General features: G+C 49.5%; 1 protein-coding gene across 2 annotated transcripts in view; it reads left to right on the top strand.

The window, feature by feature from the left end:
- The window catches only part of LOC144159168 (uncharacterized), a 50345-nt gene extending 37305 nt beyond the window's left edge, over positions 1 to 13040 (top strand). The window contains exons 8-9 of one of the 2 annotated variants that reach the window (XM_077690492.1): positions 8360 to 8473; positions 12684 to 13040. In XM_077690492.1, coding sequence (XP_077546618.1) covers positions 8360 to 8473; positions 12684 to 12766 — 197 coding nt within the window. In that variant the 3' untranslated portion in view covers positions 12767 to 13040. The remainder of the gene's footprint in view (positions 1 to 8359; positions 8474 to 12683) is intronic. The other variant, XM_077690494.1, reaches the window with a different exon arrangement.
- Positions 13041 to 17371: the final 4331 nt, after the last annotated feature.

The following is a 17371-nucleotide window of genomic DNA, read 5'->3' as shown; positions in this document are numbered from 1 at the left end:
CGTACACCTTTCTTCTTGTTCGTTTCATTTTATTTCAGTTAGTCCTGGTGTTGATTGACTCATTGATTGATTGATTGATTGATTGATTGATTGATTGATTGATCGATTGATTGACCGATTGATTGATTGATTGATTGATTGATTGATTGATCGATTGATTGATTGATTGATTGATTGATTGATTGATTGATTGATTGACCGATTGATTGATTGATTGATTGATTGATTGATTGATTGATTGATTGATTGATTGATTGATTGATTGATTGATTGATTGATTGATTGATTGATTGATTGATTGATTGATTGATATTTTGTATTTAGCTAATGACGTGTGTCATCTCACCAAAGAAGCTCATGTATCTGAGTATATCTGCGACACTTATGCATATAAATTGTTCTTCTTGGCTGCGCAGATAAATGCTGGTATCCCCAAAGCCGCCGACATTTTAGATCATCTTCTCGCAGTACATTTATAAACGACCTAGTTAATACTGACCACAGCACCAAGTATACAAATACACACAGCGACGGAGTCCGTGTGTATTCCGTGTGTACACGGACGGAGTCAGTGTGACGGAGTCCATGTGTATTCGAATCCGGCAGTCCAAATGACCTAATATTTAATTCGAAACATGTGTTAGATAACGGGCAAGTAGAAAGACGAAAATAATTTTTAGATGAAAAGGCAACCGTATACATATTCATGTGTATCCAAAATGAAGTATAACAAATAGAGCAATCAACTCCTACGAAAAAACTGCATCGTCTTTGGCTACGACGTATAATGGAATTCACACCTCATTTTGATCGAAAAGCATATGATACCTTCCTACTCAAACCGAACTCCCCATTCATAATTCCTTATTAGCGAACTCTCTTAACTAATGCTTTCGGTTTGGGCATGACCACTGCAACATATATTGTCCGTCCGTCTCGTCTCTGAAAGGGAATTATTTGCTCCGTTTGCAACGTCCCGTATGAATTGCGTTCCCTGCACGTTGCCTGTCAGCGGACAATGTGCCCTCCCAATGCTGCATAGATTCATCCGGCGCCCCGCGTTAATTTATCGAAATGAATTCTTAAAATAGCTCACGTTTAACACTTCTAAACCTAGTCATCACGAGCGGAAGCGAAGAATATATGCATACAGCATTTCGTGACAGTTTCCCTTTGCTTGAGATTTCGCAGCCTGCCGTCTAGTTATATGCACAGATTATTGAACTCGGCCTTTTGTTTGCGCTTACAGTCCGGCAGAGACAGCCCTGCTGGCGCGCACCTATGGCGAGACTGAGGGACAAAGCGACAGCGAAGCAGCCGTTAAACTCGCGCAGAGTCACGTGGTGAGCTGTCCCTTATAAGCGCAAGCTCAGACGGCCTAGCTGATGCTGAGCGACTAAGCGCAGGCTAAGCAGCCGCTTCGAATATCCTTGTCACGTGGTACCGCAGCAGCTAGGCTACCAGTGTTAGAACTGTGCGCGGACCTTCCGTCCAGTCGTGGAGAGAGACCACAGAGGGACGACAGAACGGCCGGGCGCAGGAAAGGAAAAGCCATTAAGAGGCGCCTCTGGCAGTAACGGGACACCACGACTGGAGGGAGGGGCCGCTCGCGGAATTCGGGGAAGCGAGGGAGCGGCCGGGCTCTTGGTGACCGCGAAAGCGGAAAGCAAGGAGAACGACTCCGAGGGGCCCACGGACGAGCATCGCTCCGGCGACTGCTCCAATTGGCTCCAACGAGAAGTGTGAATAAACAGTTGAACGAACAAAATATCGAAGTGCTTCTTCTGGGTTAATTCAAAAACCTGCAACGACAGGAGAAGTATTCTCATACAACAATTTGGTGCCGAAACCCGGGAACGGATTACAACATCGACCGGACCCCACCGACTCCACTTCAAGCACCGACATGGAGATTCAACGAAAGAAACGACGTGCTGTCCGATCACAGGTAACCCGCATCGTTAAAGAAATCGACGAATGCCTTGCGGCCAGCGCCGAGCCGACCGTCGAAGCATTGAAGGCAATCCTGCAGCGCCTTGAAATGGCCAGCGTCAAGCTGTCAGAAGTGGACGCGGCGATCGAGCGGTGCCTGACAGATGAGGACGCTGACGAAGAGTTCGAGCAGGTCTTGGAATATTCCGACAAGATCGCCAATTCCTTGGGCAGGCTCAAGCACAAGATCGAGACTCAACGTCTTTCTCGTCAGGCACAGGCTCCAAGTACGAGCAGCAACGAGCCTCAACCGCAGAAAACTTCAGCCCCAAATGCAAAGCTGCCAAAATTAGAACTCATTCGGTTTGACGGCAAGCGGAAAAATTGGCAACCGTTTTGGGAACAATTCGAACAATCAGTGCACAAGAATGCGGACTTGACTGCAAGCGACCGATTCCACTACCTGAGGTCCCTGCTCACCGGAGATGCTGCGGCTGCTATTGCAGGACTCCCAGCGACTGCCCAGTGCTACAGCGACGCCGTCGATCTTCTACAGCAGCGTTTCGGCAGCCCAGCGGCGTTGATACAAGAGCACATGCAAGGCCTCATCGACGCGCAGCCGTTGACGTCGTCAAAGAATGTGCCCGCCCTGCGGCGTCTTTACGACAGGCTACAGGTGCACATGCGAGGACTCAAGTCGTTAGGTGTGGCGGACGAGTCGTACAGCGCAATGTTCTACCCCGTGCTGCTACGTGTGCTTCCAGCGGACATGATTTTGGATTATCACCGCCGGCAAGCCGAGGATAGTGACGGGACAAGCAGTGCAGCATCAGCGAACGGCGACTCTGCATCAACCGGCTCATCAGCATCATCTCAAGGGTCTCCACTCCGATCTCTCCTCCACTTCTACCGACGAGAGCTGGAGAGCCGTGACAGGGCAGCGGAAAGCCGACCCGACGACAACCACGGTAAGCCCCCGCCTCCTTTTCGCAAGCATCACGCGGCATCAGACAAGGCCCCCCCTAGAACCCCAACGGTAGCGGCCTTGCACGGGACGTCGTCCGACACACAGTGCTTACTTTGTCAATCGAAGGCACACGACACTCCCGACTGCAACGCAAAAATAGACCTGAGGGAAAAGAAGGCCATACTAACATCGAAAGGCAGGTGCTTCCGCTGCACCAAGCGCGGACACCTTGCAAAGCGTTGTAGGGCAAGCATCGAATGCAAAGCTTGCAAACGACGACACGCAACGACGATGTGCGACCCGGAGTTCTTGAGAAAAATGCATGCGCATGGCGAAGAAACGAAGGTGAAGGAGGTGTTTAACGCTCCCATCTCTCTGCATGCATCCGAGAACACAACCGATCGCCCCTCCGTACTCATGCCGACTGTGACAGCGTGGAGCAGTGGACAGAGCACAAAGAGTATCACAAGAATCCTTTTCGACAGCGGCAGCCAACGATCGTTTATTACGGAGGAGCTGTCTAAGAGACTCGGCTGTCGGCCGCTCCACACGGAGAAACTCTCGATTGGAGTGTTTGGAGGGCAGAGCGACGCACGAACATTCCGGGTGGTTGAGGTTCGCCTCATCAGCAGGCATAATGCAAACACGGAAAGGGTAATTGAGGCGCTGGAAACACCCTCAATCTGCGAGCAACAAATTCCCTGCCCTGACGACGAAATTTGCAAGTCGCTAGAAGAACTTCGCTGCCCACTCGGTGACGACACAACACTGCTAACGAACGCGAGCACCGGAATCCTTGTTGGCTCTGATTATTATTGGGAGTGCATTACGGGCTCTGTAAGAAAGCTGAAAAACAAACTCATGGCAGTGGAGACAAGATTCGGTTGGGCAGTTCAGGGTCAGACTTCGACAACATGTCAGCTGGTTAACTGTGCCCACGCGATCGTCCTACGTACGACAGTAGCCGACCAAGAAACAGCGCCAATTTTGAGGCAGTTTTGGGAGCTAGAGGGCGTCGGAGTGTCGGAAACAACACAAAACCCCTCGAACTGTCAGGTTAAGGACGAATTCAAGAACAACATCGAGACAGTTAACGGCCGCTACCAGGTGAAGCTGCCGTGGAAGAATAACGTAAAGTTGGCAGACAACCGCGCAGTGGCAGAGAAACGATTTCGTTCCCTGACAAAAAGGCTCAACAGAGCCCCGGAACTCATGGAAAGGTACGACACCGAGATGCGGCGACTGATTGACGATGGCGTAGCAGAGGAAGCGCCCACTGATCCACACGACGGCAATCAGCGTATCTATTACATGCCGCACCAACCTGTTCTGCGAGACAACAGCACGACAACCAAGCTCAGAATCGTGTTCGACGCGTCATCGCACAGTACGGACGCAAACTCGCTGAACGACAACTTGGACAGTGGGCCAAATCTAAATCCAGACCTCGTGCGCCTGCTACTAAATTTCCGAAGCCACCCAGTCGCACTCGTCGCTGATGCGGAAAAGGCGTTTCTGCAGATAAGTGTCGCCCCTGAAGACCGCGATGCGCTTAGATTTTTGTGGTTTGCTCGTAAGCCCGAAAATGACAAGCCCTTGCCGGAAATCGCTGCATACAGGATGACTCGAGTGCCGTTCGGGACAACGTCAAGCCCTTTCCTTTTGGCGGCAACGCTGCAGTGCCACCTTGAGAAAATGGAGCAGCAATACCCAGAAACAGCAAAGATGCTGAAAAACTGCATCTACGTCGATGACGTGCTGTGCGGCGCCTCCAGCGAAGAGGAAGCGGTAAAGGTGTACGGCGAGGTTAACCGCATTTTCGCTGCAGCGTCGATGCGCCTGCACAAGTGGGGGTCTAACAGTAGCCAAATGAGAGAACTTTTCGCGCAGGACAGCCTCAACGAAGTACCTCTTGGTCAACCCGCCAACCTGCTAAAGGTTCTCGGCCTTACGTGGTTACCTAACGAAGACCTCCTAACCTTTGCTCCAGATCCTGTCATCAAATTTTCTGCGGAGCAAAGAAACACGAAGCGCTTCGTCCTACAGACAAGCGCTCGGCTGTACGACCCACTTGGTTTCCTGTCAACTTTCACAGTGAGGGCAAAAACACTCTTCCAGGAAATTTGGAAGGCAAACATCGCCTGGGATGACCCCTTACCCGACCATCTACTGAACGAATGGACGAAGTGGTGCCAGGAGCTACCTTTGCTCAGTGAGATGAGCATTCCCCGAACGTACGAGGGAAATATCGGAGGGAACCCTGTGCACCGCACACTACACGTGTTTTGCGACGCCAGCCAGAAGGCGTACGGTGCGGCTGCATACCTGTGCACAGAGAGCAGCACAGGAGAACGAACCTGCACCCTGATCATGGCCAAATGCCGCGTGGCACCAGTGAAGCCCATCACATTGGCAAGGCTGGAGCTGATGGGAGCCTTGATGGCATCTCGACTTTGCCAATTCATCGGGTCAAGCCTCAAGCTTCATGTCGACAGCATCCACTTGTGGACGGACTCGATGATCACCCTTCACTGGATCCGAGGTGACGCGGCAAGGTGGAAGGAGTTCGTTAAGAACCGGGTTGCAGAGATCCAACAAAACACGGACGTCGCACGGTGGAGGCATTGCCCAGGCAAAGGTAATCCCGCCGATCTCATGACGAGGGGCATGACCGCGGCTAGCCTAAAATTGAGCGACATGTGGTGGCACGGTCCATCATGGATAAGACAACAGGAGGAAGTATGGCCGTCCGAGGAGCGTCCGTCTGGTTTCACGCCTGAAGAGTTGGAAACGAAAAAGGAAGTGAATGTAGCGACAACGACTTGCGAGGAACAACCCGATCTCCTGAAGTTGACGCGTTTCAGTTCGGCGACAAAGGTGAATCGCGTGACGGGTTGGGTTATGCGCTTTCTGCATAACCTGCGAAGCAAGGAAAAGACGTCCGGTCCATTGACGGCAGCGGAGATTGAACGAGCCGAAGAGTACTGGCTGAAGAAAGCTCAACAAACGGCCTTTTCGGACGAAATACGCCGCACGACACAGCGTATGAAGCTTTCAAACGACTCTTCGTTGAAGGACTTTAACTTGTTTACAGACGAAAAGGGCCTGCTCAGAATACGCGGCCGACTCTGCTCTGCGAACAAGACGAGGGATGAGCGCCACCCGATCGTGATGCCCAAGGAGCACCGATACACAGTCCTGCTGGTAAATCGAGCACATTTGCAACTCCTACACGCGGGCGCCAGAGACACACTCGTGCAGCTGCGCGAACGATACTGGATTGTGCGTGGACGCCAACTCGTGAAAAGTGTGGTGCGATCTTGTGCTGTGTGCCGGCGGTACAGTGCTTCCCACATCGAGGCAGACACCGGACTCCTTCCCCCCGAACGGACCACCAAAGCAGAGCCCTTTGAGGTTGTCGGCATTGACTTTGCCGGCCCCCTTTTTGTGAACGAGAAGGACAAGATGGTGAAAGTGTATATAGTGTTGTTTACCTGTGCCGTGACGCGTGCAGTGCATTTGGAACTCGTTACGGACATGAGCACAGGAACTTTCATCCATGCCTTTCGTCGCTTTGTGTCACGCAGGGGGTTATGCCGAGTAGTTTACTCGGACAATGCCTTGACTTTCAAACGCGCCTCTAAAGACATGGGCAATCTTTGGAAGGCCCTGCGGCACCCCGATTCCCAGAGCTACTTCTCCAACTCGGGCATTGAGTGGAGGTTTATTGCTGAACGAGCGCCGTGGTGGGGAGGGTTCTATGAGAGAATGGTTCGAAGTGTAAAATTGGCCCTAAAGAAGACCATCGGCCGGCAGACCCTTGGCTTTGTCGAGCTGTCAACGGTGCTCGCCGAGGTCGAAGCAGTCATAAATTCTAGGCCCCTCACTTACACTTACGACGACCCTAACGATGGTGCCCCCCTCACACCAGCCTGCTTCTTGGCCGGAAGACGCCTAACCACACTGCCACTGCACGAGGAAAAATTCGTGGAAAGCTCTGCGACCTCGCTCCGACTGCTCTGGCAAAAACGAAAGCAGATCCTGCATCTGTTCTGGAATGTGTGGCGAAAAGAGTACTTGGGGCAGCTTCGTTCGGCCTACGCCTCGAAGAAAACGAAAGGAGGGGTCCCTGGGGTCGGCGACGTGGTGTTAATACGGGAGGACCGCCCGCGGCTGCTCTGGAAGACCGGCATCGTGACAGCAGTGTTTCCCGGCCGAGACGGCAAAATCCGCTCTTGTGAGGTCAGGGTGCCGCAGGGAAAAACAGTAAAGCGACCGGTTCAGCTCCTGTTCCCATTGGAAACAACATAACGTAGAATGAGCCCTGTCTCATTGCGGGGGGGAGTGTTAGAACTGTGCGCGGACCTTCCGTCCAGTCGTGGAGAGAGACCACAGAGGGACGACAGAACGGCCGGGCGCAGGAAAGGAAAAGCCATTAAGAGGCGCCTCTGGCAGTAACGGGACACCACGACTGGAGGGAGGGGCCGCTCGCGGAATTCGGGGAAGCGAGGGAGCGGCCGGGCTCTTGGTGACCGCGAAAGCGGAAAGCAAGGAGAACGACTCCGAGGGGCCCACGGACGAGCATCGCTCCGGCGACTGCTCCAATTGGCTCCAACGAGAAGTGTGAATAAACAGTTGAACGAACAAAATATCGAAGTGCTTCTTCTGGGTTAATTCAAAAACCTGCAACGACAGGAGAAGTATTCTCATACAACAACCAGCAAGCGAAGCGTTAATAAAGAAAGGCGCAGCTTGAGTGCCGGTGGCTGAAGGTCACTAAGACGCGATGAATGGCCTTAAAACATGTAGCGCTCGCTCTAAACTAAACTTTATTACAAGGAAACCGAAAATAAGGACTATTAAAAAAAATCTCACAGTAGCTTTCGTATGCGAAAGGAAGCCAGAATAAAAGTGAGCAGAGGAAATCATACAACGCAATGTATGCATTCCTGTGATCACCACTCCGGGCAAAACTGGTGTGAAAGAAATTATACATTTTAGGCATAAAGCTGCATTTCCTGATGCGTAACGCAGAAAAACCGGTTAGTTGCTCGAGGCTATTCGGCTTATTTAACACAATTCCATATAACTTATATTAAACAAAATCGGTTGAGCAAATTCAGAATAACGTGAGAAATTTGCGAAGAGTAATTTGATGGCGGGTGCGGCACGGCCCAATGTTTTCTTAGTCAAATACTGCAGCCGTATTTCTACGTTTTCAAGTTTGCTGAGTGAGTGACATAATTATTTTATGCTGCTTCGTTAATGTTTTTCTTTTTCGGTGTGTACGCTGGTACCTGAAACTACGCAGGATTTTAGGATGTGTGAAGTTGCCAAATAGCTGTATTTTTCTTTTTCCTTCGTAAAATAGTTTGTGAAAATCAACACATGTGTATGTATTTCGCCACTACAGCTCGCTGTTTTGAATGGTGCTCTTTACGGTGCTATCTGACCTTGCAGGTACCGATACAAGAATAAACCCGGTCGCACCAGCCCTCAGCTCAGAAGAGGGAAGAGTCAAGCATGTGGTTCAAAGCTTCGTGACTTCCTCAGGAAAGCCTGGCACAACTGAGCGTAAGTATATCTTCAATCCTTCTACACCACAGCGTTAAAATTTAGCTATTGTTCCCAAGTTTAACCTAATGTAGCTTTATTAAAGTGCAATGCACTTTTCACTCATTGTAAATACTAAAACTCACAAAGTGAATCTCATTGGAGGACTTGAAAATCATGTTGAAGTAATCCCAAGCAAAAGATTATCTATACAGCTTGGTTTACGGCAATATTTTCTAAATAAGACCGTACATAAATTAGCAGACCTTGAATGAACGTACCTGAGTTCAACAAACTATATTAAATGTTATTTAGCACTCAGTAAACAGCTGTTTTTATTCGTGAACGCTAGGTTTAAGAGGCCACTTTGCTCCCTCCCGTCGCGTATCTAACAATTACCCTTGTTCCCATGTTTAAGAACGAATCGTAGCAGATAATAAACACTAGTTTGGTGTGTCTCAAATCTTGTTTAGGCTAGTATTCTTACGAAGTGAAATGAACACGAGCTGTCAGTGCGCGTGTTTCTGCTGCTATAGCAGGTGAAGTCAGGGTTCCTTCAGCTTCACATGTTCCGGACACGCAAAAACCCAGTGTCTCCTCGAGATTTCCTTCACAATTTCGACTAGAGTGGCTCGACAAGACAGAAACTGTTCGACAGTGTTAAAAATGTTTTATTTTCCGCTCTACAAATCCAGGATGCACATAGTTGCCCCTTCTCCCTCTCCCTAACGTATAACAATGAATCATAGAGCAGAAGTCCATACTCCATCCAACGTTCATTACTTCCTCATGATGAACCTTTCTGAAGAACCAACTTCTATCTGTAGACTATCTATGCCATATAAGCAGCAGTTTCCCGCCGAAGTGGGAAATGTGATCGAAAACCACTAACGCAGCGACACGGAGTGATACCGAAACCATGTTTCTTTTACAGTACACCAGCGCTTAGAAGAACACACCTAAAATTCACCAAAAAATCGTATCAACTAGCGGCAATGTGCGAGTTAATACCATTGTACACAAAAAATGCTACAGCATAACCACTTGAAGGAGCAAAAGATTCGAAAGCTTGTTGAAGCGATGGCGAACTCGTGACTAAGGTACTTGCTTCCATATCAATCACTTACCTTCACCCAACCACGAAAACTTGAGACCACGACTGCGCACATGCCACAGTCGTTCTGGGATTACCCCTTTATGCATTCAGTAAAAAGGTCGATGAGGTGGTGATTGCAAACACATTTAAGCAGAACAGCCAACCGTAGGCTGCACTAACAACAACGCCTGAGGCGTTCATTCAGGCCACACACATAATGCAGCTATTGGGCAGCGACTCCAAAAACCTTTCGCCTATTCACGCTAAATTCCCTCCATAGGATAGTATCTACGCGTCATAACGCAGCCAGTTGCACGTAATAAGGACATATCAACCAATGCCAATAACACTGAAGATATGCACAAAAAAAAACTCGACAAAAGAGCGTTCAAAATACGAAATAAAAATCCCGGGCAATCTCCAGTAACGCGAAACCTGGGGAGGGGCGAAGCATGCAGTGTATAAGTGTATTCGTGTTGCCTTGGCGTTTTGCCCACGGAGATAAACCGATAACGTGAAACCTGCGGATTCGCGAAGCTGCGAAGGAGCAAACCGGGGCGTTTTTGCCCGCGGAGAGGAAAGGGTTTGGGGTTAAAGGTATTCATCTTTGCCGTAAGTCTCGTGTCTTTGAAGCACGAAGCGTTCTAGCACGAGGCGTAGGAAAACGAGTGTCCCGGTGTGTTCTTTTAGTGCGCGTGGCTTTCTAGCGCGAGGCGTTAAAATAGGGAGGTCCCAGTGTTTTAGTACTGTGACTGCGGCGGCAACATGGCGGCGGCTTCGGCAGCGAAGTGGTGTCGGGAGCTCGAGCGACCGCTACTAAGCGCTCTCTAAAATGCCGCTCAAAGCACGAACGAAGTTGCTTGTGTGGTAAAGGAGCTTATAATGTGGGTGAAAACGGTACTATAAAACATCAACCGCGCCGCTAGTGAAAGCGCCAATTCAATATATGCTGGGGTGGTAAGCCTAAACATCCCCGGCGGAGCCAGCAAGTTGTCTCGAGCGCTTCGAAACCGCCGCCATGAGCCGCGCGCCTCCTCATTGGCGCAAGTCGCCAGGCTACTTGCGCTGGTCAAAATCTATCCAAGGCAGATGCTGACGCGGGCGCGGAATCGTCGACACGGGCGTCGAAAAAACGCACGCGCAACGCCGACGCGCGCGAATCGCGTGAAAAAACGCTCCATGCGGTTCGGCCTTTACGCCACATCTTGGGGTTTAACACCTCAAACCGGCCGCCACTCGAAAACGTGCTCACTCAACGCCTAGCAAGAGGTACCAATTCGCGCCGTGCACCCCAAATGCCTAACATTAGGCTTACGGAGTGCACACCCGGGAGTTGCGGTGGTGCGTACCTCCAGAGTAGCACAAAATGGCAGCGTGGGATTTCTCAACCAAACAATGCATGACGAGAAAGCTTCGCGTTCAACCATCGTCGTCGTATAGACAGAGGAGGGCATTATTTTTGTTCGCGTTCATTTGACGCTAATCCAAACAGCCCAGACATCAACCCTGCCCTGTGTCTATCCATGCGATGACATCCATGTTCCAGACCTAACCACCGCAAATACTTCTGTTCCCAGAGAAGCAATGGGTCGCTTCACCTAGTCACTTCCGAAATTGTGGGTGGATGTTTCTCATTGTCCATGTTTGATTCATTCGTGCCTTACACCACAATCGTGTACTCAAATACAGTCCACCAGACAACGCCGCTTCACTTTCTCTATCTGAGGAGTAGGCCGCCGAAGGCTCGGACTTGCATCTCTAAAATAGCGTTTCTTTCAATTTCCCGCAGAGTGGCTCCTGGAACCGTTCTGAGAATTAGTATGTGCTGTCTTGCAACCGAACGCAGGGGTGCGTGCGGTATAACAACGAGTGGTTAACTGAGCGGATTGCTATTTCCCGCATCAATATTACATGGCTTCCCATTGTTTTGCATAGGACTAACCATGCTAAAGTGCGTGATCTGCGCAGGTGCCAAAATCATAGGCCTACAAAGTGGTCAAATTCTCTGTAGCGAAGTTGCCGTAGCGGCATTGCCCCTATAGCTAATGAGCAGGGACTCCGTACTTTTTTCTAGCTGTATTGCTGCGTACAGTTGCTGTTCAAGCTCAGTGACCAAAGGCAGATTACTACATTACGAAGACAAAAAGCTACTTCACCATACGGTCCCACATTCCTCACTGAGATGAGCCACGACTTCGACAGTAATTCATTCTAGCTTCCCGCCCACCCCTGTATAATCAGTTCTTCGCAATGGTGATTGCTCAGCAATATAGGAGCGAGGAGAAGTGCTGATTCTCGTCAGTAGAGTCGCAATGGTCATTTCTCAGAAAAAAAGGCGCGAGGGAGATTTCAGCAGTGCTGATTTTCGTAATTACAGCCGCAATGGTGATTGCTCAGCAATAAAGGAGCGAGGGAGATTTTAACAGTGCTGATTCGCGTGATTAGAGAACAGTGGGGGGCTGACTGCGCCAGGAAAGCGGATCTTATTAGATTCTCGCCTGCAGCAACTTTGTTGTGGAGTTCAAACGCTATATATCATTTCTAGAAGTTCCAGAGACCGTAAACAAAAACAAAGCGCAACTCCCATTTAGCAACCCTGCCCATGTATAGATGGTTCTGGGCAACCTGTGTACTGGTCCCAAGGACGCGGGTTCGATACCCGCCGCGGCAGCCGCCTTTTTGCTGGAGGCGAAAAGCAAAAAAGCCCCACTGTTCGAGATTTTGATGGATGTTAAAAATCTCCAGGTGGTCAAAATTAATCCGGAGCCCTCCAATACGGCGCGGCTCATCGCCTGTGTAGCGTCGTCGCGTTGAACCTCATAATCAACCTTTGTGCTGGTGCTAACCTTTCACCTACGCACTTAAGCACAAATGCAACTTGAAATAGTTAATCTGCGCATATATTAAAAGGAGGTTTCCTCGAACACTCCACGCACGTTCGTCCACGTCCACTGCGCTATTTTCTTGTCAAGCGTACAGAAACTCAGCTGTACTTGACCTCATTCGAAGATTTTTCATTTTCCGATGCGATGCGATTCCGGCTTCTAGGGTAGCACAATTCAGGAAACCATGCGAAGTGAACTGCCATGTGAAGTGAATATTCAAACCTGCCATCCTCTTGTTATCATTTTTCAGAACAAAGTTCCGGCCGTTCTGCTCGCCCGGCCTTCATCGTACTGTCGTTGTCGACGGCCCTGCTTTGCAACATCCAGACTTAAGCGACGACATCGGGCCCCTTTCCCCAGGGACGCCTGTATGCAGACGAAACGCATCCGGATGTGCACATTGGCAGGGCTTGCCCAAGATATTTTCCGCCTGTCAATTTTTATTGACCCAAAGGTGGTCGATAATAGGTGCTACCAACAGCCTAAGGGTGACCCTGCAAAATAGTGCCTAATTAGTGCGCTGTGGATTCTCCACTGTGCGAAGTGTTTTGCTTTGGTGAAGTAAGTTGAAATAAATAGGCTTATAGCGCAATAATATCATGCGTGCAATTGAATACAAACACTTGCGAGCATGTTAACGATATTGAGGGCTTAATCAGGGAGCCTCTGGGAAGCGTTTTCTTTTTCTTTTTCTTTTTTTTTGCAGAGGTACAAAAGAGCGAGGCTCCTGAGTTTCAAGCAAAAGCTCCACGCACTCTGCTGACCACTGGGGGACTTCAGGCCGGGGTTAAGTTCGTGGCACATCACTTAAATAAGCAGTTCGGAAGGCAGTTGCTTTCCTGCTTTTGTATTTTTTTATATTTACGGTCCTACTTTATACTCCTTCCGTATTTGTTGGAACAAATCGTGCGATGCGAAGCTGTAGGAGCGTTTTCGTTCATCAATGTGGTTCCTGAAAGCCGGAATGTCAACTTACTTGTCTCACAGTTCCAGTGCCAATCCCTTTGACATATCATGATATTCTGCAACATCAGCGTTTAAGTCGCCGCTCTCTTCCTCCGCCGCACAAACACCTAACCAAAGAGGAGACAGTAGAATGGCGCCTGTTGCAGACGAACACCTACCCACATCTCAGCCTCCTCCACTCGATGTACCCCGCTGTCCATCCGTCAAATCAATGTCCACTGTGCGGGCGAGAAACAGCTACTCTTTACCACGTCACATGGGCCTGTCCCGAAACTAAGACAGTGCCTGTGAATGACAATCCAACGAGTGAACAGTGGGAAGCCGTGCTGTCCAGCTCGACCCTAGAAGATCAGCGCAGACTGGTCGAGAGGGCCCGGGCGACCGCCAAAGCTACAGGGGCTCTGGAATGAGGGCTCCTCTCCCTTGGGAAGACGAAAATCTACTTTTTGCCACCAATAAAGTTTTTCCTCCTCATCTGAGAACGGGCGAGAATGAGATAGTAAGCGTATGTATGTATGTATGTATGTATGTATGTATGTATGTATGTATGTATGTATGTATGTATGTATGTATGTATGTATGTATGTATGTATGTATGTATGTATGTATGTATGTATGTATGTATGTATGTATGTGTGTATGTATGTATGTATGTATGTATGTATGTATGTAAGTATGTATGTATGTATGTAAGTATGTATTGGTAAATGGAATGGGAAGATCCACCAACAGGCGTAAATTGTCTCGCCTATGAGCGCACACCGGAACGCCTGCTGGTGTATGGAGGCGTGATACGGAGGAAAGAGTACATATAGGAATAGGGCATAGGATTCATTGATTCATTATATGGTTTAACGCGCCGACGCAACGCAGGCGATGAGGCGCGCCGTAGTGGAGGGCTCCGGATTAATTTTGACTACAAGGAAATCTTTAACGTGCGCCCAAATCTCGTACACACGGGCGTTTTTGCTTCTCGCCTCCATTAGAAAAGCGGCCGCGGCGGCCGGGAACTGAACCCACGACCTCGTACTCAGCAGCGCATCGCCTCAGCCACAGGGCCACAGCGGCGGGTTTGTGCCCGTCTTAAAGAAAGATGGAACAGTTGGGACTTGGGTCGATTTCAAGGTTAGTATTAACATATATACAATACAGAGAGAGAAAAATAACAGGGATAAATATAAAACAGAGGGAAAACAGGAGTTAATAATCGGGCAATTTGTAAATACAGACAGAAATGCTACCGATTTAGACTAAACGTGAATGTACAGACGACAATGTTGTGTAATACAGGCAAAAGGGACATGCCCACACGCATGCACGCACCCACACACAGAAAAGCTGCGTCAGCAGCAGCACTCCACTACAACCTGGGCGGTTAGATGGTGTTGTAGTTGAGTGCACTGTGCAGCCCCGAGGTACCCAGGTATGCACCCAGGCCCTCGAGCACTTGGTCCCGCTCCCCGGCACTGCCCGGAGGCCAAAAGAGTTCATCGAGTGGCGCACTCCTTCAAACACGGCCAGCTGCTCCGACTGTTCTGCCGCAAACTTGGGGCGCTCGTACCGTACAGGTGCCGTCATAAGTAATTGGAGTACGGGAGCTTTGGCCGAACCGCATCGGAGCGTCGCGTAGCTGCACCAGCGGTGAACGAAAGGACGAGAACACGCATGCCGGCCTGCCGATGGTGATAGCCAACCCATACATCTAAAGCCATTTTTTTAACCTGGCTTCGAGCATTCTTCACAGCATACTGGTCTCGGCGATGGCGCTGATAGCAGAGACACATCTGACAACGTCTTTGGCACACTTCCAGCGTACGCGAGCTGCCGGAGAAGCGGTGCTCTCACCCCAGGGATCTGCAGTGAGATTTTTTTTTTGTTTCTTAAAAAATTCTGTTGTCTACAATCCTACATTTCTGGGGTGCGCGACTCGTTGAGAGCGCGAAAGTTTTTGCTTATTTTGTTTGGCTCGCTTCTTCGAGAACCGTCACTGAGAAGGGCGACGTAGTGATCAAACGTGCGTTATTCCTATAGGTTTTTTTTTCTTGCTCTCATTGTGCTCCCCCTTTGGAGGCGTGATTTTGCGAATAAAATCAAGGTGTTTGGGTGCTTTGCGGGCAGAGGAAAGATTCCCGTTTGATGCAGGCATGCTCCAAATCTGATTATGCCTTTGATTTGCAAATACCTGTAAATAAGTTCTGAATCTTGGTAAAGTATGTCGCTTCCAGGCCAGGCGCGAAAAAATTTCCCCCCGCACATAACGTGGCGCCACCTACAATATATGTCCCTCAAAGAATGCTGGGTTACCTTGTCGTCGGCTAGAACACATTTCATCTGCTACAGTGGTGTGATGGCGTCTTCGGCCTCGTAAGCGAGAGAACGATGGAGACACCGAAGACAGAAGAAAAACGGGGGAAGAAATTGTGGCAAAAGTGTAAGGGTGGTAAGAGGTGGTATACCGAGCCCGCGCCACAAAAGCCCAGAACGCACTCCGCACTGCACGTACTATAGGCCAAAAAAGAAAATCGACCACGGCGCAAGGAGCCGGAGCGGCGGCAGGGCCGTACTGCGCCGCTGCTATCGCGCTCCGCGCGTTCACGCCGAGAGTGCTTTGATTTAAATGTTGTCTTCACTGTGCCCTTGTACAGAGCTATGTACTGTGGAGGGCCCGGCCAGGACGAGCTCAAAAGGGTGAAAAGAATGCAAGTACAGCCTGGAGTAAAATCTTTTTCCCTTTATTCTACAAACGGGAACATTATTAGTCCGGACTTTTATGGAAGAAAGGGGGCTTTTTGCGCCATGGGGAACAGATTCCTTTAGCTTCAAATCCCCGGAGACGATAGACCATGTTTGTTTTTTTGCATTGTTGGAAGGGCTTATGTTTCGGGGATGTTTTACAAGGGACACTTTGAAAAGACTTCCCGCTACAACCTCATGGCATACGGTATCTCTCCGTAGACAAACAGGATGGAATTTCTTATGACTTAGTCATGGCGCTGGTCCTCCACAGCAAACGGCACTCACGCACAGCAGCGACGTAGATTCCCGTTCTGCGAAGAAGTATTTCAGAGGAAGTGTAAGTCGTTTTCTGGAGGTTATTAAATCTCAAGACGTCTCGCCTGTGTGGCTGCCAAAAATAGAGCAGCTTACGTCATTGAAGAAATTTTAAAGGACATCACTAGCCCTCAGTCGGGCCGCCTCCACACGTTGTTGTTGCATATCATTTACGCTGTTGATCTGTGATGTGCTGTGTATTGTCGAGTGCAGGCAACAAAGAAAAAAAAAGAGTGCTCCAACTGACATCAAACTTCGCCCTCTCCCTTGCCCGGGTGCTTGTTATACTTGACAAATTTCTAGTGCACCAACGGATCACTCACCTTCTGACGATCGCGACAAAGGGAATCGTGCATCTCTGTTAATTGACCGCTTGGTGCTGTCGTGCAGTGGCGGACGGCCGCAGGGCATCAAACAATCTTTGAATTTAATACTAATATAATATAGACGGTAATATAGCGCTGCAAACGCGGGCTGTCGTGGGCGCCGCCATTGCAGCTGGCGGCGTTCCTCGTCAACTTGGCTTGGCTAGCCACAGGACTTCTTTTTTGTCTCGAAGCCAAAATCAACAAAAAATGGGCACATCTTTTCCTTGTTCATCTTGCATGAGGCTTCCAAGTAATCACCGGCAAATAAATCTTCTCGTAGCTCCAGTTTATTAATAACAAAACAAAATTGATTATTCTTCTTCGGTAATATGTTTGCGTTTTTTGCAGCCAGAGCCAACTTTCCAGCCTGTGTATGAGCCATGCCAAAGACAAGTGGAACGTATCTGCCCGGTACATGACGGAATGCTCGCTGACGCCCGGGTCGCCTAGTCAGTGGCGCCAGATTTCCGTCTAGTATATATTAATATGATACTCCGTGCAAACAGCTGCCCTGTGATAAAATGGAGACCCGTTCTGTTTTACGCCGAAGCTG

Source organism: Haemaphysalis longicornis, unplaced genomic scaffold (assembly GCF_048455015.1).
Source record: "Haemaphysalis longicornis isolate Haplotype H1 unplaced genomic scaffold, Haemaphysalis longicornis Haplotype H1 scaffold_10, whole genome shotgun sequence".
NCBI lineage: Eukaryota > Metazoa > Arthropoda > Arachnida > Ixodida > Ixodidae > Haemaphysalis > Haemaphysalis longicornis.
Note: the sequence above shows the minus strand (reverse complement) of the source record. Positions and strands in the feature narration are given on the sequence as shown.